The sequence below is a fragment of the Mustela erminea genome, chromosome 10, assembly GCF_009829155.1.
Source record: "Mustela erminea isolate mMusErm1 chromosome 10, mMusErm1.Pri, whole genome shotgun sequence".
In the NCBI taxonomy this organism is placed as follows: Eukaryota; Metazoa; Chordata; class Mammalia; order Carnivora; family Mustelidae; genus Mustela; species Mustela erminea.
In genome coordinates, this window is record NC_045623.1 from 53,917,343 (window position 1) to 53,942,052 (window position 24,710).

Below are 24,710 nucleotides of genomic sequence, written 5' to 3' on the forward strand. Positions count from 1 at the left end.
ATGTCTGATTTGTTCAACTTCAGTAAATTTGTCTCATGGAGTAGTAGTGTAACCCTCTCTGTAAGGACAGGGAAGTAGAGGACACCCAGAGAACCAGGATGGGGGAATTAGAAGGAACCCCAGAGATCTTGTTTTACTTAGGAAGAAGGTGAGGCTGAATGAGGTGAATGACATTCCCCCCAGCAGGGGGCCAGACCTGGGCTAGAATCGAAGTCTCTGAGCATGGAGTACGGTGCCTTCCTTACCACAGCACCGTGCCTGCCATTAGGCATGTCTGAGACAGCAGACATGCTTCTCCCTGCTGTACTCAAGGGTCCTCTTCCCCCTCAGAGTCAGAGACCCATGTCTCCAAGCCACTACTGCTACTACGGTGGGACCTTGGGTGAGAAACACTGTCAAGTCAGTGGCATTAGACTGAGTAAGTTTTGTTCCCTTCCCTCTCAGAAATCTCAGTTTGTAGAAATAAAACAAGACCCTCAATGGAAACATATCAGAAAGTCTTTCATACTGTTACCATAGAGGGTAATCAACTTTCTCAATGCAGCTTAACCTGAAGCCAAATAAGAGCCTCTAATGTGTTGTCAATAGTTCTTGGAGAGCCACAGTACTCATCCTGATCTGTAACTGTAAATGAAAGGAGCAGAGGAAAGAGAAAGAATCTACAGAGGAAGAATCGTCTAGTCCACAGCTGAAGTTTGGGAAAGAAACAGGAAGCTTTCGGGGTGCCTGGGTGGCTCAGTGGGTTAAGCCTCTGCTTTTGGCTCGGGTCATGATCTTGGGGTTCTGGAATCAAGCACCACATCGAGCTGTCTGCTCAGCGGGGCGCCTGCTTCCCCCTTTCTCTGCCTGCCTCTCTGCCTACTTGTGATCTCTGTCTGTAAAACAAACAAAAATTTTTTAAAAATCTTAAAAAAAATAAAAAATAAAAAAATTTAAAAAAAAAGAAGCAGGAAGCTTTCTACAGAAGAATTTTTAAAATCTCATAAGCCAAATGTAGTCTACTAGTAGTTCTGAAAGAGCCCCTCAAATCTTAGATGATGAAAAACTATAATGATTGATTAGTAATGTCTGCTATGATTGAGGAAGGGAAGAATGGAAGCCCAAAATCTAGATGTTAGCCTCCTCTACCTCTACTTTGTCTTTGCCTCTATACAAAATTCTGTTTATTGCACTCTGAGTTCTGACTGTCCAATAAAGAATCCCCAAGATCACAAAAGGGTCAGAGACCGTTCGTACACAAGTGAGGACTCCTTGTTATCTTCCTTCTTATTTCTTCACTGGAATCTTTATTCTGAAAATATAAAAAAAAAAATTTATGTTGTTCCTGAGAACATAAGCTTAGGAACAGCAAATTAGGTCTTTCACTTCTCTGGATCAAGAGGTGCACACCCAGCAAATATTGAAGCTGACGTGTAAACCCTACATTGATGGCAGGCACTCATCTCTTTTATCAGGAAAAAGTCCCAGGCTGCTGAAGCTCAATGCCTGTATGTGCCCATATTTACTCCCCTACTCTGACCCCTTGCCAGAGACATGTAGCCAGGAGTCCTGGTGAGGCAGAGCAGAATTTAGTTTTCAAAAGCAACCTGTACCCCTACTCTTTAAACTCCTACAACCATGCTCTGGGTGGTAGCTTTTCAATCCTTGGCAGGAAGTACAAGAGGTGTTCTAGAAACTGGGCTAAATTTGGTTTAATTAAAATTTCTGCTCCCTTCTGCCATTTTACCTCTTGGGCACTTAGGTAGAAAATCCCAAGTGGGCATCTCTAATAAATTAATTTCATTATTACCTTTTACCCCTTCTGTCTTCCCCAAATTCTGAGTGCTCCTTGGCTTCTTTTTCTATCAAATCAATAAAAAGAAGATACTTTCTACCTTTTTGTAGCTTCTCCTTTAGGCCAAAACCATGAAAATAATTAGCCATTATCTAAGAGTGTGATGAACGTCAGCAAGGGCTTTCTTCTGAACGTTTCAGAAGTTGACCGGTCCATACAGCCTTTGAGGGCTCCAGGCATGTGCTGCAAATAAAAAGCCCTTGCAGTCCTGGGAGGACGCCTTAGTCTGATGTGAGACTTAATGAGGACTGAAGAACTGAGAAGGTGTTAAGAGATAGCCAGGGTTTCTCTTTTTTATCTGAAATTTCTGGTTCTAGGCGCACCTGGGTGACTCAGTTGGTTAAACATCTGCCTTTGGGTCAGGTCAGGATCCCAGGGTGCTGGGATCGAGCCCCCGGATCAGACTCCCTGCTCCCTGGGGAGCTTCTCCCTCCACCCCCCCGCCTGCGGCTCCCCCTGCTTGTGCTCTCTGTGTGTCAAATAAATAAATAAAATCTTAAAAAAATAAAATTTCTGGCTCTGCCTCAAATGTGTTTGGGGTTTTTTTGGGTGGGGCGGTGAGGGGAAGCCGGTGGACACCATGCCTCCATTGTGCCCTATAATCTGTAGCTCTAAGGTATCCGTTTTAGCATTAGTGGTATGAGCCAAAGGTAAGACAATTCAGACATAGTCTATTGGAAATAGCGATTCTGTCACAAACTCTCTGTTCTTCTCCCAGACCCCAGAGTATGAGGGCCGTTACTATGAATGTGATGTCCTTCCTTTCATGGAAATCGGGTCTGTAGCTCATAAGTACTACCTTCTGAACATCCGGCTGCCTGTGAATGAGAAGAAGAAAATCAACGTCGGGATTGGGGAAATAAAGGATATTCAGTTGGTGGTGAGTGAACCTAATGGATCCTGGCAGCATGGAACATTAGAAGACTGGCTCAGAACATTGGTCTGTGGGCATGTGTATTGGAAGGAAGCTCCATCTCACTCTTGGCGTCTCCGTGTGTCATTTGCTTCACCTGAGAAATGGAAAACATACCTATGATGGCTGACAGCTTAAATGGAAAGTAATGCAATTATTATGCCCATTTAAGGTTTTTTTAATAATGGTCATGATGGCATAATAACACCAAGATAGAAGTAATTTTTTTTATATGTCTTTCAAGCACAAATGTTAAAGAGAACAGTGGTGTTTTAGGTTCTTTCCACTTGATTTAACAGGCAAAAAGATAGAATATGGAGCAAGAGGATTTTTGGTTTTTTTTTTTTGATCTCAAGAAAGTCACATATAAAATACATATTTATTGTAGAAAATTAGGAAGCACATGCAAACATATAGAACATAAAAATGACCTGTAATATCTAGAGAAATAGTCATTGTTGAGGTTTTGATATATTTCCTTATTGTTTTTTCCATATAGACAGATACATATATCCTTACCAGAAAAAAGATCCTTACTCAACTGCCTTCTTTATTCCTTGTTTTTCTTTTCATTTAATTGTATATTGCGAGTTTAATATAAATATACTTTGCAATGCTGCTTAGCATTCCACTATATTTACCTTAACACATTTTACCAATACCAACATTTTGAGCATCTTAAAATATCTCAATTTTTCAATAAAAATCCTTAGAGAAGAATCTTTGATCATGTTCTTAATGATTCCTGTTGTATAGAGTCCATTTTTTTGCCTTTTATTTAGATTTCTACAGTGCCTGAGGAGGGGCTAGGGAGGACGTGAAGAGAGTATATGCTATGACTGCTAAACTCTTGATCTTGAAAGTTCGGCAGAAAAGATCTGCTTTCGCCTCTCCCCAAAATGCATTTGCTGATAGAAAATTACAATAAGATATATTCACCTTCAAAATTATGATTGGTCTCTATCTAGGGAATCCATCAAAATGGAGGCTTCACCAAGGTGTGGTTTGCCATGAAGACCTTCCTTACGCCCAGCATCTTCATCATTATGGTGTGGTATTGGAGGAGGATCACTATGATGTCCCGACCCCCAGTGCTTCTAGAAAAGTAAGAGCTGATTTCAGAGCACTCTTAAGGAACACTGGCATCCCTGATCCTGCCTATCATGGTCCTGGTTTTGCCGGGGTCTAGTTCAAGTGGTCAGTGTGTTACTTGGGCTGATGATTAGACTGTGAATCATCCTGGATTCCCCCCCTTCAGCTTTCACATGCAAATTGTTACTCAATCCTAGGGATTAACCACTCTCACATTTTTGGCTCACTCTTCTGTCTTTGCTCTTCATTCCCATGGTCTGGGGCAAATCCTTTCTGTCACAGTGAACAAACTGTCTTGCTCCTAAGCCAACCCTCTCAGCTCCAGAAGGACAACACTCGTAGATACATGCCCTTTCTTTCCCACATTAGTGATTTTTCCTTTCTGCTGGATTTTTCTCATTAATATACAAACACACTATACGTGGTCTTAATCATCTATACCTGATGATTCTTAATTCATAGCCTCAACCTCAGCCTCTCCCAACCCTGAACCCAAGAATTCCAGCTGTTTGTTTGACATCTTCACTTGCACAAAAATGTAACGCATACAAAGGACAGCATTTTATTTCTTCCCTCTTCAGACTTTTTCCTCTCCCCAGCACCCAGCATCCCCATCATAGGAAATAGCTGCTCAGGTTAGAGAGTAGAAAGTAGGAGTCATCCTTTACTTCTCTCTTTTCTTCAGACTCCTCATCCAACCCACTAGGAAATCTTGCCATATCCATCACTACCCCACTAATCTAACTCCCTATCATTTTTCATTTCTTCCTGGAGAATTGCAAATAGCCTGTCAACTTCTTGAGAAGTTGAGCCTCTCAACTTCTTGCTTCCACTGTTTTCCTTCCTACAGTCTATTATCACAGCAGCCAGTGTTCCCGTTCAAGTGTAAATCAGATCTTGTCACTCTTCTGCTCCAAGCGCTCTCCATCGGCTTTTCATTTCCTTTGCCCTGGCCTATAAAGCCCTTGATGATCTGGTCCCTTGTCCCTTCTGATTTCATCTCCTATCCTCTCTACCACTTGATGATGCTCAAAAGTGCCTGGTATGCTCCCACCTCAGGGCCTTTGCACTTGCTGTTCTCTTCATCTGAAATGCTCTTTCCTAGATATCTCTGTGGCTCAATTCCTCATTTCCTTCAGGCCTAGCCATAATGTCTCTTATCTTAGAACCTTCTTCCTCTCCCTTATATAAAATAATACCCCTTCTCTCTCCATTCTCTTACCTTGCTTTATTTTTCTTCATTATATTCTCTGTTTATTTGTTGGCTTTCCTCCCATACCCCCCCTTCCCCCGTTCTGAATGCAAGCATCATTACAGCAGGATCCTTGCCTACTTTTTTTACTGCTATATCCCCAGCATCTAGAATAGTGACTGGCACATAGTAGGAGCCCAATAATTTGTTGAATGAATGAATTTGTTGAATGAATGAATGATGTCACTCCACTGTTTAAACTTCTTATTGGATCCTCAGTCCTTTCAAGATAAGTTCTCTAATGGGGTAGGTGAGTTTCTTTATGAGTTCAGCCTTTTTTACTTCTCTGATGTCATGGCCTGTCATTTCCTCATGTCCTGTCATTTCCTCCATGTGCAGATCCCCAAATGATTCAGGCTTTTCCCTCTGCTTGCAGTACCCTCGACCTCCCCAATCATGACTCATAAGTCCTCTCAATTTCTGTCTCTGTCAAGGTTAGAAGTCCCTAGGGCAGCCTGTGCACACTTCTGTCACATCTCTTGACACACTACATTTGGCTTAGCCACTAATCTGTCTCCATGAGTAGAAGAGTACTACCTCACTTAGTTATCTATGGTCCTAACAAAATGCCTAGCGTGTGATCCTTGCTTAATTAACACTTATATTTCATAGGTATGACAAAGTATGACTAAGTCAGTGAAAAAATTAATGATATTTGATAGAGCAGTGACAATAGGGCAGTAGGGAAAAAGCAAAATGAAAAGTAAACAAGCAGCTTAAAAGGAGTTGTATTTCTTGTTGTTTTGAGTAATTTCTTATGGAAACAAGCATGCTTATCCAAGTCCTAGTTGCTGTGGAGGATATCATCATCACAATAATAAGTATGAGTGTTTTTAATGATCAGGTTAATGATTACCTGAATAGGTAGAAGAGGATAATTATGTTCAGAATAGTCTTCTGTTTAAGAAGGCAAAGGAGAGGAAAACATTGTAGGAAGCTCTTAATCTGATGTACCAAAATAAAGTACAGGGTACTACGGAGGTTAGCTTCAATTCTGTAGAAAAGCTAACATAGCCTTTCTTCATGATGCGGTGGGGCCAACAACAAGATAAGGCATTTTGCATTGGGTGTAGGAACTCATTATGAGAGCTAAGAAACTAATCATACAGCTTCAGTCTCAGTAGGTAGCATCTCAATTCCCCCAAACTAGGTTGGGGTTTTGGTTTTGGTTTTGGTTTCATTTGGTTTGGTTTTTGAAAATCTGTCTCCTAGGTGAATAAAGTGGTTTTCCTGCTGTTTTCTCATGATCAGAGTCATCTTTGCCCTTGGGATTTCCATGACTTTTATCAATATCCCAGTGGAATGGTTTTCCATTGGGTTTGACTGGACCTGGATGCTGCTGTTCGGCGACATCCGACAGGGTATCTTCTACGCGATGCTGCTGTCCTTCTGGATCATCTTCTGTGGCGAGCACATGATGGTAAGAGCTCCTGAGTGGGGAGAGACCGGGGCTGAGACAAGGTAAATCAGTGGTTGCAGGACTGAGCTCCAGAGTCAAAATGCCGGTTCAAATTCTGACTCCACCACTGATTACCTAGCCAAGTGGACTCTGGCAAGTGACTTTCTGACCCAGAATCTCCAGTTTCTCATCTGTAAAGTGGATTTTAAAGGCCCAGTTTATAGGGGTTTTGGAAGATTTAAGCAAAATAATGTGAGTATTTCACAGGAAGTAAACACAGCAATGTCAGTGACTATTACTGTTTCTTCTGCTTTGGCTTCAGCTCTGCTTGTCCCCAGGACCAAGGTAACCCCCAGAGAATGTGGGTCTGGCTTTTTCCAGGGGGCAGTTTGTCCAGGTGGCCTAGTAACCCCTGTTACTCTGAAACACTGACCTCCTTGATCTCAGTTTGCCCAGACAGAGATATCTAAGGTAGTATGGATACCAATAAGAATGGTGGGGTCCTAACATCATGGCTCAGGTGATATGCCAGCTGGAGCTTGGTCCCGTTGGGCAGTCAGCTTCATAGTAGTGGACTGCTTTTAAACTCTCCTAGAGTTTGATCATTGCTTCTGAAAACTTGGAACGCTTCTAGGAGAGCAGTAAGAGGAGAGAGAGTTGTTTGCGATGGCTGGGGTACCTGGGGTAGGCGGGAGGGGTCCTCCAGTGGTGATGCACTGAGAATGAGCCCTTGGTAGCAGGGCTAGGAGTACAGGGGACTTGGGTCCAGCAGTGGCACAGCCAGCCACAGGGGATTTGTGTGGACTGTCGCACCTGGTCTCTAGCCTGGGTGCTAAGATTTGTCTTCTGCCTTTCCCCATGTTTTCACTCTATATTCCTTCATTTTCTGTCTCTTAGCATCTTTGTGTGTCTACCAAGAGGAACCACTCTTGCTTTTAATGGAGATAGGGAGAACATATGTCTATTTTCCCAACCATGAGAGAGATTGATCCATCTCTTGACGTATTTTAATGCCTTGTAGTCTTTACCTTGTCCTCTGGAGATCTACCCGCCTGAACAAACACAAGTGATAAGACATAATTTAATTTGGAATGAGTTATTTTGCAGAGCAGAGAACTTCCACTGCTGAGGGTACAAGGCCTTTTCTTTTGTGCTCCCATAGCATCCTGTTCCAGTGGCTGTGAGAGCCCCTATGGATGGGCTGATAAAAAATGAGGTCCTCTGGAACCGAGATTTTGGTCTTACTCATATGCCTTGAGTCTAGCATGATGCGTGGTATACATCCGGTGGTCAGCAAGGACTGTTGCAATGACTGACTTATCTCCAGGATTGCTTTGGTCTCCCCAGTTTCATTCTTCATTTTGGTTTCCTGCAGGACCAGCACGAGCGGAATCACATAGCTGGATACTGGAAGCAGGTCGGACCAATTGCTGTTGGCTCTTTCTGCCTCTTCATATTCGACATGTGTGAGAGGTGAGCAGGTGGCTGTGGGATCCTGGGCTGAGAGGTGCATCCCTGTGTCCACCCGAGCTCCTCGGGAGGAAAGGTCAAAAAACGGAAGGGTGGCCGGGAGCTTGTGGGACAGAAGCATTGGACATGGTCACATCCTCGGATAAGGATTGGGCTGAAATATTTGTGCTGGTCCTTTCCTTCAAACTGTTTCTCTTTAAGTCTGTGAGCTTTTCTTAATCTCCACACACTCCCCGCCTTCTGGCTGAGAAGTAGAGGATGTGTGAAAAGGAAAATCCCCCTTTGCCTCTGTATTAATTGTCTTTCCATCTCGTTTTTCTTTGCAGAGGGGTACAGCTCACAAATCCCTTCTACAGTATCTGGACTACAGATGTTGGAACTGAGCTGGCCGTATCCTTCCTTGATGGCTTCAGGGTTTCATTTCTTCCCATAGCTGCCTGGTGTCCCCCCCCCCCCCCGCCCCGGATCATGGTCTAAGTCCTGCTGATGTTCTCCATGTGTGCCAGCCAGAGCTTTGATCCTCAGACCAATGAGAATGGCACAATTAAGGCAAATAAGAGGAATTAATGCTTGCTTTTAAGCCCGGTAAGAGCTGGCAGAAAGAGGAAGGTACAGCGTATCCCCAGGGCTAGGGATCACAGTTGCTTGTCTTACCACAGCCTGTCCAGATGATCTCTTAGACACTTGTTTACCGCAGACTCAAGCATGACTGGCGTGAACCACAGAGGGTCATCTCTGAGCTGCTGGGGAGAGTCTATCTCTGAGGTCCTTCCGTGTGTGAGACTTCTTATGGTGACTTTGGTGTGCGGGCATACCACGCTGTGGCTGTTCATTTCTGAGACTGTTGTAGAGATGAGACTAAGGTGATTCGTTCCAGAGCAGCAGCCAAGGTTTTTGGCTGGTTGGTGTACATTCGGTCTGAGTTATCTTCATGAAGCAGAAGCCACAGTCTTCACTTCTCCCCTTTAGGGTGCTAGATGTAAATATTTTATCTTCCTGAATAATATGTTAAGTCCTGTGGGAGAAAAAGACTCTCCGTAGTGGGGAGAGAGGCTGGAGTTGTCTTCTTTCTTGATGGATGCTATCGGGTCATGTGCTGGTAAATGCGCTTTGTCCGGCCATGATGTTTACGTGGGCTTCTTAGTATCACAAGACCTTTGTGAGCCAGTTTGATTCTGTAGTATCGTTACCTTGAAGATGAGAGAGTTGAGCTCTCCCCAGCGCCCATCCTTCCTCCCAAAAATGTGAGCTGCACAGCGCAGGGAGTACTTACAGTGTTAAGTCTGCTTCAGTCATTTCATTGTACACATACGTTGGAGGTCCAGGGAGGCCAATAAAATCTCAGGGCCTGTAGCAAAAACTATATTCCCTTTATTCCAGGGTGCTTTCGGCTTTAGGAAGGAAGGAGAAACTGCATTTAATATGTTATTGAATGAAATATACACGCCGAGTTCACAGTTGTTAAAGCATCTTAAAATACGCAACTTGGGGTGGAGTTGTAGCAGAAGGGACTTAGATTCAGGTCACCTGCCTCCCAAGCCAGCTCAGCATTCTCCAAACCTTGGTGATTTCTCCAGTTGGGCTTTCAAGATAGGTCTCAGAGTTGCCCGGATCAGTTTCAAAGTATATGCTGCTTCTACCCTCATTTCCCACCTTGGCCATCTGTCCTTCTGTTCTCTGTTCCATTTGACAAGATTTTTCTTGTGGTGACAGAAAATTGCAGGCAGAACTTCATCCCTGGTTTTACCGGAAGGCCTTCCATCCCATACCCAGCCTCCCTTGAGCTGCTGCTCCCAACCCCCACATCATCAACCCCCTGACCGGGTGTCTCGGGCTCCTTCTAAAAATCCAAGCACTAGCCCACTGGTTCTCAAACATGGTTTCCTTGCTCTTGGAAAATCGGATTCCATAGACCCGCCATGGAACCTGGGCTGTATTATAAATTCTGGTGATTTTAATGCAGCGTTCTACCTGACCAGTCACTTGCAACCAACACCTGTTATTTGAGTGCTTTTCGAATGTCTCCTGGTACCAGTCTCTTGAGAATCTTGTTAAGAGGCGGCATCTGATCCAGTAGGTCTCTGGTGGGCCCTGGAGTCTGCATTTCTAATAAGCAAGGCACCATTCCTCTTCTCACTCACCTCAGAAAGCAGCTTGGAACATTCTGCTCTTTTGTACTTTTGTGTCCAAAAATCGCTATTGCTGGCATTAGAATGTCAGGTTTTACTATTTTATCCCCCTGTTTGGAGACCGTGGGTGTCGTTGCCAGCAGAACTGAGGGGAGGTGTTTGTGTCATCAGCAAGCCTGCCCTTTCCTTTACTGGAAACCATCAGATGGCCTTCATCATTGTGGCTGGTATCTGCCTCTGCCTCTACTTCCTGTTTCTGTGCTTCATGGTGTTTCAGGTGTTTCAGAACATCAGCGGGAAGCAGTCCAGCCTGCCGGCCATGAGCAAAGTCCGGCGGCTCCACTACGAGGTGAGCAAACTTTCAGGCTCGTGTGGGAACTGGTGACTCGAGACTCGAGAGCTCCCGCTCGGTGTGTAAACGCATACCACACACCTACCTACACCTGGAGAGGAGACACCTTTATTGCAGATACACATGAAGGGAGTCTCCTGTCATGCGGGGTCTCTGGGCAAAATAAGAGTCTAAACCTGATAGCATCTAGCTGGCTTGTGTCTGTCTTGGAGTTTTCTGTGGTCTGTCTTTCTGTCCTCAGAAGGGGTGAACTTGTTCAGCAGGTTCTTCAGCTTTGGGATGGAATGTGGGTGATACCAGATGGGAGATTTGACAAGGTGGAATCAGGGCTTTGGCCGGGGTGAGGCTTTAGGTAAGGTTCCCTTGCCGGAGCCTGGGCTTCAGCCCAGATGATCTGATTTTTAGACTCTTTAAGAGGCCACATCTCCCCAAAAATATCCAGCATGTGATCAGATAGAAATCAGTAATCTCTGTTGAAAGGTTATGTGCCTTGTTCAAGGGAAAACACTCAACATCCTCAGATCTCTAATGTAGGCAACACATTCTTAATTTTTCAAGGATCCCTTGGACTCATGCCTGAGTCCTTGGAGACATGGGCCTATTTCCTCTTGTGAAAAGAAACAGAAACTGCAGAACTCAGGGTTTTTATGTGCCGTGGATCTGCAGCTAAGAGCCCTGGAATAAGAGGTGTGTCTCCCTGAAACACAGGTTCTCTTAAATCCTGCACTCAGAAAACCTTGAGCACTCTCTGAAGCTTTGCCTGCCTCTAGAGCCAGAGTGACACATGAGAAAATTCAACCAAATCCACTTCATGTTGATTAATATGCACATTTCTTTTTGTTCACTGGAGCAGAATTTTATTACAACCGCAGAAAACTTGGATTTGGTGACTTTGAACCCTTGCAGAGAAGCATAACCAGCTTAGCAGGGAAATTAGCAGCCTCACAACGTGCCGTGAATATAATTTCCCCAGGCTCTGGTATCACTGTTTCATGAGAGATAAGAACATAAGAAATATTTGGCCCAGTAAGATTTTCAGCCACCTTCACCTCTGCAGGAGAAATGTTAGTATGTGAAATTATTTTACTCGTCCCTCTTAGGGCTTTTGTTTTATAGATTTTTTTTTTAATTGTTTTTTTACAGATTTATATCTTGGGAAAAGGATTAGTGCTAGCCGGGAGAGTGGTAAACTGCTCTTTCTCTCCTTCCCAATAGGGGCTGATTTTCAGGTTCAAGTTCCTCATGCTGATAACCTTGGCCTGCGCTGCTATGACTGTCATTTTCTTCATCGTGAGTCAGGTAGGTGGCCCCTGAAGGGTCAGGGTGAGAATGTTCCTGGAGGGGTGCCTCTACTCTGCACAGAAAGTTCTAGAGAGCTGCTAAGAAAGGAGCAGAGAGGCTGTAATGCTGGGCAGCTCCTCAAGCCATGTTTTTTAAGGCTGCTCCACTCTGGGACTTAACCACCTGGCTAGAGGCGGATGGAATTTTCCCTTTCGGTACAACCTTGTAGGAGGAAGAAAGTTGCTACATAAATTAAAAGCCTGCAGCCAGATTGAAGGGCACTTATTTCATTTACTTAAGGGAATGCAGTTTTTAAGCCCTATAGCAGAACACCAACAAGCAAGTATTAGTTGGATTCGATCTTTATCTGGCATTAACGTAGATGCTCTTACAGTCCATCAGCCATTCTGATAATTATTTTGCCACTTAAACATGAACTACAACTCAGAAGTCCCCTTGATAGAATCTTATCTTTCTGCGGGGTATTTCTAAAACTCAAAACTTTGCTATACTTGAAAACCTCAGTAGTGGTAATAATTTTAAAATGTTGGTAACTGGCTTTGGAAAGTGGAAAACCTTGTTTAAATCTGACAGACAAACTACCTGCCATTCACTTGAGCATCACAAAAATCCTGTGGGTCAGTATGGTGGTAGGGGTTGTTAGCTCAGTTGCTAGCTATAAAACCAAATGGCCGTAGGGACATTTTCCCATTGGTGCTGTTTTCCAGCTGGGTGGGGTGGTGGATAGATTCCTTAACAGTTCTAAGGTTGAATTTTCTTATCAGTAGAATGCTTGGAATAGTACCACGACAAAAGGTGGCTGGAAGGACCGCGGGAAGTAATGCCTGCAAAGTGATTTTGCAGAGTGCCTGGCACATCGTGGGCCAGAATAGTTGTGTTCTTGGGAATGACAAAAAGGGTGAATGTTGTGCCAAAGGCCATTCAGTAAGTTAGGCACCAGAACCCAGTCCTTTTGACTTTTTCTTTTCTTTTCTTTTCTTTTTTCCAACTGTTCTGTCATCCCTGTTTTTGGCCCAAGCTGAGAATGTTAGTTGCATAGGTGGCCAAACTGAGAATGTTAGTTGCATAGGTGGAGTTGCATAGGACCGACTTGTCTCATTGTGCTGGCTCATTTCCTTCTAGTGGAGGGGCTCCGGTGCTTTTTTGTGCCATAGACCCCAAGGCAACCTGCTGGAGGCTATGGGCCTCTTCTTTGAATGTTTTTAAATGAGTAAAAGATGATACTTTGGATTTCAAAGATATTTGCAATTATGCATGTTGCCGATGTTATAGATATATATATCTGTAATTGTAATTGTTATGAAAATGTCATGATTTCTTTTGGTAACAAAATTACAGGTAATGCTAGTGTTCATATTAACAGGACTTTGTTTTCTACATTCATAATTGCAAGAAATGGTAACTTTCAGTTAGAGAATGGTGAAAATGAAGATACAGTTTTTCTCCTTCCAGTTCATGGACCCCTTGAACTTGTTGCAGGGACACCCCAGGGTGCTTCTGACCATGTTAGGAGCCCCTAGAGCCATGTTGGGCTCTGCCCACTGGGCAGTGTGAGTGTTGCTGTTGAAGGCTGAAATGGGTGTGGAAAACAAATAAAACAAATAGTCCACATCTGTCTTCGATATTTCTGCTTACCACATCTGCTATGACCTACACCAGTGCCGTGTTTGTATCAGACTGTTCATGAAACCGAGGGAACTTCAGTCGCCACTCCAAGTGCAGTAGCATATTTCAGATTCTGAATGAGTTTTTTATTCACCCAGCTGGGGCTCCAACAAGGGTGTCTGAGGGCTGACTTACCCTTTGGCTGATTCCTTCACGTGACCCAAGTGTCCAGTCCTCCAGGGCCTCGGTAACACACAGGGACACTCAGTGAATCTGAGAGAGCAGGACGCACTCCTTGGAGAAACAGAAGCTTCTAGTCAGCTGGGCTGAGGAATGAAGGGCAATCCCGAGGCAGTTTCTTAGGAAGGCAGAAACAAAGGGCACTTTGGGTCTTAACACGTGTCTCTGCCACCTCAGAAAGCTGCCGCCACGCTCCCGCTGCCCCATGCTGCTCACTCACCTGGCTCTGCCAAGAGTCCCCTCCACCTGAAGTCAGGAAGGGACAGCGGGCTGATCTTGAAGGCAGTCCACACATGTTGCTCGAATTTAGCCTTGTCTGTGTTATACAGTGCACCATTTTCAAGCAAGGGAGGCCAGTTCTTCCAAGGAACAGAGTTCGTGGCTTTTCTTTGGAGCAAAAGATTAATATTCCGTTGCCCCAGTATTTTCTAACATGGCTCCAGCCTGTGGCTGGCTTTTTATATCTGCCGGAGCGACAGTCCGCCCGGGGTGGATTTCAACTCCAAGGGGGTAGCAGCGAGCTCTTTTGGATTCCATTAGCTCCTCACATTCCTCCTGCTGCGTTATTTTTTTAAGGTTTATTTATAGATATCTAAGACGTTTTCAAGCATAACTCTCCATGTCCCAGGTACTGTACTAATATAGTCATCAGAGGATTTATTTTTTAATGTCATTTTGGAATGTCTCAGCAATGAGCTCACCTGAAAGAAAACCTATTGGGTAACTTTTTGAAATAGATCCCAGCCTTAGGTAAAAGGAATGTATTAAAACTCCCATTATGCTCTCGGGCTTGCTGAGAGAGCTTGCATTTAAGCCCCATGAAATATAATGCAAGGGGATCTCGCCAGGATATTGAAGCTCTGAGGCCAGGAATGAAGGGCCCACAGGAAGCTGTGGAATGCAGTGACCTTGAGGCTTTGTAGCTGGGTCCTGTGGGGCAGTCTTTTAATGCCTGCCATTTTAATGGCCTCAGTCCTAGCAACCGAGAGATGGTACATCACAGTCTGGTATTTTAGCCCCTTCCCTCTGGAAAAGAAAGAGGCGTTCCGTTTAGAGGTGGCAGGCAGTAGGGAAAAGAAGTGCAATGCAGGGGAGAAGGTCACCAACCTCCACTAAGGGGACCCCCAGGTGCCTGACATTCAGGTCAGGCCCCATGCAGCCAACTCCCAGAGAGCCTGTCCCCAGCTCTTTTTTGTGTGTGTGATCACTTCATTCTGTTACTCACAGAGGAAATGTTTCCAGTAAGAGAGCCTGTGTCTGGGATTTGGAAATCTTGTTGTTAAGTGGAATGTTGGTTGTCAAGACTACTGGGTGTAAAGGGATTTGACCTTCACTTGGCTCCAGGGGTATAATTGGGTGGTTTCGCACAAAAGTAAATTGTTCAAATGTTAAATCAGGAAAAACAGGAACTGTTCGAAATAAGACTTAAGCAGAGGGAAGATGATTTTCTTTTTTTTTTTTCTTTTTTGGTTGGAGCTATCTGTTTTTTTTCTTGGAAGTTAAAATGGGGTGACTGTCACCTCTGTGCTTTGGCATTAATAAGATTTCGGGTTCACAAGGCCTGCTCTGTTGAGACTGCTTACTGTGGTTCCTGTCGGTGGGAACATGCTCAGAACACAGGAGGTCCCAGGCAGGACTAACTGAGAGGAGACGGGCACACACCCACAGTCCAGTGACTCTGTATACAGCTCATTTATGCAGACTCAACTCTTTGCCCTCAGCAGGAAGTAATACATTTAGGGATTACTAATTAAATAGTAATGGTAATTCTGCAACCTTACGCTAAACAAGGTGCAGGTGTCTCAGAGCAAACCTGAGATGGGGGCATGAATCTGCTAGTTTCTCAGGCCATCTTAGCACCTGTGTCCCCCTCATGGTATGAGCATCTTATTTCAACGGTTCTACTGTAAAGTTGTATTTTGCATATAGATCCAGTTTTGAATATCTTATATTACTAGGTCTGTATTACTCTATGGATTTGAAATTGCAAACTGGTATATATATACACTGAATAATAATTTACATTATGGTTAATTAGGTGAATTTTCAAAGGAAGTCTGGTCTTCCACAATAGTTGCTCCATATACTAACTTAACGGACTCACCACTCTTTAGGTTAATATTGCTACTCTTGGGGCGCCTGGGTGGTTCAGTCATTAAGCGTCTGCCTTTGGCTTAGGTCCTGATTCCAGGGTCCTGGGATTGAGCCCTGCGTCAGGCACCCTGTTCTGCAGGAAGCCTGCTTCTCCCTCTCCCTCTCCCACTCCCCCTGCTTGTGGTCCCTCTCTCGCTGTGTCTCTCTCTGTCAAATAAGTAAATAAAATCTTTTTTTTTTTTAAAGTATAATATTCCTACTCTTTTATTACATAATGGTTAAGAATATCTTCCTTCGGAGTCAGAGTCACGACTTTCTGACTGAGCAATCTTGGCAAGATAACGTACCTCACTGTGGCACAGTTTTCCCCTGTGTTGAGTGGAAATGCTACCTGCCAACTAATGACGCTATTAAGACTAAATAATATCCTCCATGTAAAATTCTTACAGTAGTGTCTGACATAGTAGCATTGAATAAATGTTAACTGTCATTACCCTTGTTATTTTAAAAAGTCTTAGGTTTGCTAATATCTGTGTTAGAGAGTAATATTTAAGTGAAATAGTACTTATTACCCATTGACTTACTTATGGGTAATTGACTTTACTGAGGAATGCAGTAGTTTCTCTTTACTTTTCCATCAGATATTTCCTAACAACGACTGTTTCTATCCTCTTTTTCTACTTCCATGTACTGGCATTCCTACACATGCCTGTACTTTTATCCATATTCATTCAACAAACATCCATCTGTCAAATACCATTTTGAACCAGGCGTACAGTGGGTGTTTCCTTAGATCTGTCATGCCAGTCCCAACAAGAATCACTTTGAGCAAAAAGGTACTGAGGATTCCCAGCTTATGTCATAGGAAGTAGGGTCTCTTGCAGGAGAGAGACCTATTGAGGGGCCTGCTGTGTTAACAGAGTAGAAGAAAATTAGAGCTGCCTTACTCCATCATTACCTGTAGTTCACCCAGTCTGGCCTCCCCTCTGTCCTCTCAAACAGAACTGTTCCTTTGTTATGAAAGCACGCACATATGTTTCCAGGAATTATCTTAAGACTCCCTCTTCTCTTCCATTATATGCATTAAAATCATCTTAAGTATGCCCTAAGTACTGTAATTTTTATAAAATTACAGTATTCTCTTCTTTTAAGAAGAGTGACATTTGGAGACGTTTCTGAGAAGTTCGTTCTAAGTAGTTTGAATGCTTATACATTGTTCTAAAATCAGAAGTGGTTATGAAATTCTTCTTTGCCAAAAATATTCCTGAGCACATTGTATCAAGTGAATTATTTCCAGAAATAAGTAAGCATTCGTGATTAGTGGTTTGTGCATCACAAAAATGAAAAATTATGTATCACCAAGGCCAAACTAAAATTGGTAAGTCTACAGTTAGTTAACCTAATTAATGGACACTCCAGGTCTTTCAAAAGGAAACAACTACTCTTATAACTTTATTATGCCTGGGGCCCCAGTGGGTCATGAGGTATAAAGAAGGTGTCAGGTGAATATAGACCCATTGCCTCATGAATAGGAGGTGAAATCCACCCGCTTGTCAAAGTCATTAACATTTAGATACAGCTTACTGCTCACACTGTAGCTCCTAGGAGAGGGGGCTCCTAGAAATGGCTTATATAACCCAGCCTCATTAAGTTCTCACAGGGACATTTGTCCAGTATTCTTCTACTCCATTTATGATTTCCTGTAGCAAACAGAAGTGGTTAGAATCATTTCATTGATCTTAGAACTGGCACAAGTTTTTAGTCACTAGGCTCAGTAGTTCTGTTGACAGTTCTTAGTGTAATCCCTATGTCATCAGACAGCCCTCGAAACAATTACGAGGTCATTAACATAGAGAAAGGCAGCCTCAAAACATTCCTGGAGAATTGTAAAGGCTGTGAAAGATTCATAATTACCTTCATGATTGACTTACATAGAGTGACATTATAGACATAGATTTTTGTTCATTGTCTTGGGAAATTTTTTTTTTTTTTTTGACAGAAAGAGAGAGAGAGAGAGATCACAAGCAGACAGAGAAGCAGACAGAGAGAGAGGGGGAAGCAGGCTCCCCGCCAAGCAGAGAGCCTGATGCGGGGTTCCATCCCATGACCTGAGATCACGACCTGGGCCAAAGGCTTAACCCACTGAGCCACCCAGGTGTCGCTGTCTTAGGAAATTTCTAGAAACATTTTTACTTAATTCTCCTCAGTAACCCTGCAAGTTTGTTTTGTAGGGTTTTCTTTTGTTTTTTCGTTTTTAAGATCTTAGTTATTTAATTGAGAAAGAGCAAGTAAGCAAAAGAGAGAGCACAAGCAAGGGAGAGGGGTAGAGGAGAGAGGGAGAAGCAGACTCCCTGGGTAGCCGGTTGCCTGATGTGGGACTCGATTCCAGGACTCCGGTGTCATGACCTGAGCTGAAGGCAGATGCTTAACCAGCTGCGCCACCCAGGCGCTCCTCTACTTTGTACTTAAAGAAACTGCAGTTCAGAGTCTTAATCTTCTCTTACATTAAACAGAGTAAGTGGTAAAGTCTGCATTTGAATCCTGATCTCTGACTCCAGGCCCATGTCTTTTCTGCTTCCCTGCACTGCCCCACTAAGGAAGGCTACTCACTTATTTAATGAGCCTGTCTTCCCTGAGCCCCTGTGGGGATCAGGCACCAAGGTATGGCAGTAAACAGGTCAGAAGTGGTCTCTGCCTGCAGGGAGTTTACATCGAGCTGGGAAGACAGACCGCAGAGGAAGAGTCAGAGTTGTGGATAAGTGTGAGACTCAAACACTGTTTCCATATATTAGGGATAACCGTGGACTGTTATTTAAGAAAGGGCTACTCCCTGGGTGATTCTGATACGCAGCCAACAGGAGAACCACTGACTTTGTATCTGACATGCAGTAAACCCTCAGTGAATGTAAATTCATACTAGTATGATTTCGATTAAAAAAAGAGGCTTGGGTGCCTGAGTAGTTCAGTCAGTTAAATGTCTGCCTTTGGCTCAGGTCATGATCCCAGGGTTCTGGGATCCAGCCCCGAATCCATTGGGCTCCCTGCTCAGCAGGGAGTCTACTTCTCCTTCTCCCTCTGCCCCTTCTCCCACTCAGGCTCCCTCTCTCTCTCTCTCTCTTTCTTTCAAAAATAAATAAATAAATAACCTAAAAAAGAAAAACAGGAATCCTACAAGGCCCTTTACTTTTACCATATATAGAAGACATTCGGTTTTTGTGTGGGTTGATTCCTGTCTCTGTGTTGTTTCTTCTTGGTTCCAATTAAATGTTACTGTTCTTTTTCCGTAGGTGACGGAAGGCCATTGGAAGTGGGGCGGCGTCACAGTCCAAGTGAACAGTGCCTTTTTCACAGGCATTTATGGGATGTGGAACCTGTATGTCTTTGCTTTGATGTTCTTATATGCACCCTCCCATAAGAACTATGGGGAAGACCAGTCCAATGGTGAGTTTGTCTCTTTAGCAGAGCTTTATTCAGGATAATTAAGCTTCAGTTTCTACAAGATCCAATTAGGAAAGGCTCTGGGTTCCCTGGTCAAACTTGCCCTCCAAATGTCAGTGAGTACCCCTAGGGTACTAGGGAGCCATAAGACAAAAAGCCAGCACAGGGCAGATATTTCTTTAAGTCCTTGTGCCTTTTTTTTAAATCTTCAAACATGGAGAATATTGCAGTCTAGTCTGAAAGAAGTGCCCCTTTTAGTATAAAACTTAAAATTGCTTCCCTCAATTTTCTGAGCAAAATTGACTCTCGGAGATTATGCCGTATTTATTCTTCTGATCTGAGAAGCATGGTCTCAAGCTATCAGGTGGAACGGGACTGGGTTCTGAGAGTTGAAGACGGAGCTGGCTTCGTTTTTTTCCTGCCCAATCTTGTGCAAGGCTGTTGACACGCGTCCACACCAATAGCTATTCACCCGTCCCCATGGCCTTCTTCTCCTTAAATGCTACTGATGCTATGAGGAACCTTAGGGAACCTAGCCATTCTGGTTGTTTTGTAGATGATGAAACGGAGGCCCAGAAAGAGGAAGTGCTTGACTGGGGTGTCTCTACCAGCAGTGGCAGAGGGAAATGACTGTCACTGCTCCAGGCCATGCTCTTAACTTGGAATGGGTGGGGTCGCCTGGTAAACAACATATCTGATAGCTCCTTTTCCTCTGACAGCTCAGTCCTACACTGTTGGGGCCCACCCTTACTTTGCCTTCTCTTTCTCACACCTGCTTTACCCTTGCCGTGTTCTCGCTCTTCCCCAAGTATTAGATGGTCCCTCTCAAATCTGAACCAGTGCCCTTCACTCCCTTGGAGCAAAGTCCAGGGCTTTAGGTCTGCATGTCTGCTATGGGACCACGGCTGGGCCTTGCTCATAGGAAGTACTCAACACAAGTGTGTGTTGAATGAATGGATTCATATCCTGGGTCCATTTGGGTCTAATAAAACCCTCCCCACCTTCTGGGCTCATTCAAAATGCTGCTTCTTTCTTGAAACCTATTCCAGAACACTCCAGTTGGAGCCCAGAGAACTATATCCAATAGAATGTTGTTGCCCTGGGATATTGCTGGGTTTTAGTAGTCAAATTTGAGAACCATTGGGTTTTTAATTGGATTAATGAGGTTTTTACTGCAGGACATCTTAATGCCTTAATGACTTAATTTTTACTATAGGTCCTTTTAAATGGGTGGGAGTAATAGCATTCCCCAAAATTATTGAATTATTTGGCCCTGGACCCCTTTTTTCCAGGCAGTGCTTTTTTTTTTTTTTTTTTTTTTTTTAAATGGTGTTCTAAGAAACAGGCCTGGGGAAACATGATTATCCTTTTCATATGACACTTGCTGTATAAATGCAGTAGATAAATTTGCCTGTGTCTTCTCTCTCCTGTTGGAACACTGACTCCTTAAGAGCAAGGACAAGTTCTTAAGGGTGCTTTGAAAATGTTGTTTGAATTAATGCTTTAGAAATAAGCGTTCTAGATTCGTTTTTATATTTCAGAGGTGGGCCGTTGATCTTGAGAGCTGAGTTAAAAGGAGGGGGTGATGACGGTGATGGTGTGGGAAGTCAAGGGCGTCTCTGTTGGAAGTTGGGGCCGTGGGGGATGGGGCTGTTTCTCAGCCACCATCCGTCTCTAGACCATACTTGCCCCTTCTGTGTAAGAGTGTCCTTCAGGCCTGTCTTCCTTCCTGCTCCTTGGCTGGTCGCACTCCGCACGGGGAATGGTGGCACATAACCTCTCAAATAGTGGACCTCCAGAACGCCAGCAGGAAGGGGTTCTGGGCTTGTGAACAAGAATCTTCATTTCATTTCATGGTCATCCTGTTGGACTTTGACAGAAACCACATGGGCATGACCTCGACTTGAGAGTATTGAGCAGGAATCCAGTAGATGAAATTCCTGCCTTCCAGGGAAATTCCCCATAAAGCAGTCGCTGGACTTCCTGGGAAGTTGGAATGATACTCCTAATGGGTAATAGTTACTGAATACGGACCACATACTAGAGCGCTTTATGTAAACTATTCTGGTGGTTTGGGTTCGGTGACTCTGGCATACTACTTAACCTCTGTGCACCACTTCTCCCAGTTGTGTGATCTCTTAAAGTCTTGGAACCGTGAAGGTCTGTGGTTCTCTTTCTTCCCGTTGGCAAAGAGGAGCATCCCTTAGGATAAAGTGGCAGCTCAGGGGGGTGATTCTGTCCCAGGTAAGGGATTTCCCAACACTGGTTATAATTTGCCCATCCTAGCACTTTTAGGCACGTGGAAGCCAGAGCTGTGGCCAGCCCCTTAGAGGTAGGCTGACTGCCTGTCACCCTGTTGGGCCAAATGCTTGATTTGCAAGCCAGGTATTAGGCAGCTCCCATTGGGACTTCTTACTCTGCACAACAGCCACCCTCTGAGGCTTAAAGAAACTTTGCAATTGAGAATAGCCCTCCCCACAGATTTGGGCTGGGGGCAGGGAGAGGCTGAAGGCGGCTTGACCTATAACTTCACAGAAGGCTCAAAAGCTAGCTCTCGCCAGGAGGTCCTATCCCCCAAATCCCTTGCCAAAAGTATTTGTGTTTATTTGTTTTGGGATTGTCAGGGTGCCACTAGCATCTAGGGGACAGATTCTAAGGATGCTAAGTGTCCTGCCAAGAGCAAAATAGTCCCCTGGAGTAGGGAATTGTCCAGCCTAAAATGCCAATAGGGCCTTTGTTGAAAAAAAAAAATTTTCAAGCAGTTAAGTGGGCAGGCTCTTTTGGGACCCTGTTCCGATCATAAACACGAGCCACACAACTTAACAGTTCTGTGACGGTAACATGATCAGCTGTGATTTCACAGCAGCCCGAGAGCCCCCGGGCAGCTTGTTGTGTCCTTCCGTTCCCGCGTGGTGCTGTGACCTCGTGCCTTTGGAAGGGGCTTTTCCACATCGGGTTCTCAAATCATGTTCCTTCTCTGCCCTACTTCACTTCTCGTCTCTTCCGTCCACCACCGGCCCACACAGTGTCCCCCAGGAGTTACAGGATTTTGAAGCTCCTTGGAAAGAGCTAGTTCAGAGTATTATGGAAACCTCGAAAATGAACTCCTCGGGAGTTACACTGTGTTTTTAAATTCTCTGGATCTCTGGATGACATCCCTTCTCCTCCCCCAGCCTTCCCATGCTCCTTTCCCTTTCTTGTGGAAAGTTTTTATTTTTAAGTTGGCTGGGGCTCCCCCGCTCCTTGGCTTTTAAGGTCCAGAGCCAAGAATTCAGATCTCTGGCTATGGAGAATGAATCCCAGGTGTGTGGTGCTTCTTGCCTTGGTGAGATGGACCTCTGGAAAAAGCTCCTTTCCAGGAACTTGGCAGGTGGTTTCTGATGCAGCCAAAGGGGATAAAGAAAGAGAAGGAACATTGAGAGGGATTGGTTTCTTTGGACGTGGAGAGGAGATGCCGAGAACTATCAGGAGGGAATGGGTAGGAAGGAAAGGAAAGCAGAGAGCATAGACTTTAGCCTCTCCCTTTTGGCCAAGGAATGGACGGAGAGAAACAAAGCCGATGGCAGGTTCTAGAAAGGTTGGCTTTCTAAAGAGCATTTTTTTTTTCTTATACATTTGTTTCTCTTTTACTGTGTGGATCGGAAAATGACCCTTAGGAATGAACCCCTGAGTACCTCAGTACTTAGCACTGCATCAGGTTTGATCAGATGGAGTGACCTGAAGCCCAAAGGAGGGACCAAGACACAGTCCCTGTTCTCATGGAGCTAGTAGCCCAGTCTGAGAGGCAAGGCTTCCTTGGCTGCCTCTTGAAACTTGGGACATGGCAGAACAGCTCTAGGCCGGAACACTTTCGTGTTTTTAGCAGCTGATGGGTGCTGCAAAGGTATGGAGCTCTGGGTTCCAACTTGTAGTTGGTTGATTCATCATAGCTGGTGACAGAAATGTTCTCACATCAGTTATTTCACATATATATACACACACACACACACACATATATCTTTAAGTATAATCATTTTATTTGTGTATGTGTGTGTACATATTGTTGTGTGTTTGTGTACACACATATACAAACAGACATACAACTTCTTAAAAAAGATTTTATTTATTTATTTGAGAGAGAGAGAATGAGTATGAGAGGGGAGAGGTCAGAGGGAGAAGCAGACTCTCCGCTGAGCGGGGGGCCCCGATGTGGGTCTCAATCCCGGGACTCCAGGGTCACGACCCAAGCTGAAGGCAGTCTCTCAACCAATGGAGCCACCCAGACGCCCCGACTTGTTTTAATTTAGCAAAGATATTTTAGACCTCATTCTTTTAAGGACCTTCACATTTTCTGCCCGGCTCCTGCTACCTTCTCATTAAAGTTGTTCTTTTTACCTGTTCCCATGAACAATTTGTGAATCATTCTAGTTGTCTTCCCAGGCAGACACGAATTGCAGCAGGCTGATGTTAACCTTAGTTCGGAGCGAAGACGGCATCTCCCAGGGGCTCAGCATCGATACTGTCCACACTCAACAAACTGTCCAATCGCCCTCAGCCACCAATTCATGTGGAAAAAAAGTTGGAGCTGCTTATGAAGTCAGACAATTCTTAATAATAGCTTTCATTTCTGTGTTCTTTCGTCTATAGAATTCTTGTCAGAAGGTTTTAGAAAAAAAACTGAGAAACGGAATTCCTGACTGGATGACTGTGACGAAGGGTACAGGAGACGCTCTAATTGCCAACTGGTTGCTTTCTATTTCTATTCGCACTGAATGTCTTCTGTCTGACACACTCATTCTGCTGGAAGCCACAGCAGCAACCCCGGGTCCTATGTCTTGGTAGCTCGCTACCACGCTGTGTCAGTTTTCCTGCCAGAGGCTTCTAAGGTCTCCTGCTGCTTGTTTCACAGGAAAGGTGGCTTTGGCTTTTGTTGCCTCAATAAATGTTTGGTTTGAGTCATGAGGCTTTGACAGTGGCTGCCTTTTATTGAGGCCTTTCCCCTGGTTGCGTGTTAGATGACCCACCCATGGCTGGCCTGGCTTCTTGATGTCTGTGAGCATTGATGGAAGTGGTCTTACCACCAGGGCCGGACTCAGACTCTGAAGTGGGTCTCGATATCCTTTTCCTAATGAAGACGGGAAGCCTGTAACAAGCCATCACCAGCCGAGCACCTCCGCTCTGCTGAATGGAGCTGGGCACTTCCCGTCTCGCGCCTCTCCCAGGGCTGCTGTCCTTACAGTGACCTGATCTTTCCTTCCCCTGGCAAAGTAAATAATTTTTTCCAGCTCTTTGGATGACTATTACCCTACCCTCAATCACCTTCTTGGGAGGAACTTTCTGCTTCCTAAATTTATCAGTTTGGGAAGCCTGCTATTGCAGATACCACAGAATGAAAGACTTAAAGCAGAAATCTATGTGTTTTTTCACAGTTCTAGATTGGAAGTCCAAGATCAAAGTTTCGGCAGGACTGGTTTCTTCTGATGGTTCTTTTCTTGGCTTGTAGATGGTCATCTTCTCTCTGTGTCCTCACATGGTCTTTCGTCTGTGTGTCTCTGTACCCTAATCTTTTCACATAAAGACATAGATAGGTCTTACTGGATTAGGGACCTCC

At 44.3% G+C, this 24,710-nt stretch overlaps 1 protein-coding gene across 1 annotated transcript in view; it reads left to right on the top strand.

The window, feature by feature from the left end:
- WLS (Wnt ligand secretion mediator) overlaps positions 1-24,710 on the top strand; it is a 101,728-nt gene that overhangs the window by 71,372 nt on the left and 5,646 nt on the right. Inside the window, exons 4-11 of the mRNA XM_032361507.1 lie at positions 2,553-2,714; positions 3,716-3,852; positions 6,343-6,511; positions 7,866-7,963; positions 8,287-8,350; positions 10,295-10,438; positions 11,657-11,740; positions 18,970-19,123. Coding sequence (XP_032217398.1) covers positions 2,553-2,714; positions 3,716-3,852; positions 6,343-6,511; positions 7,866-7,963; positions 8,287-8,350; positions 10,295-10,438; positions 11,657-11,740; positions 18,970-19,123 — 1,012 coding nt within the window. The remainder of the gene's footprint in view (positions 1-2,552; positions 2,715-3,715; positions 3,853-6,342; positions 6,512-7,865; positions 7,964-8,286; positions 8,351-10,294; positions 10,439-11,656; positions 11,741-18,969; positions 19,124-24,710) is intronic.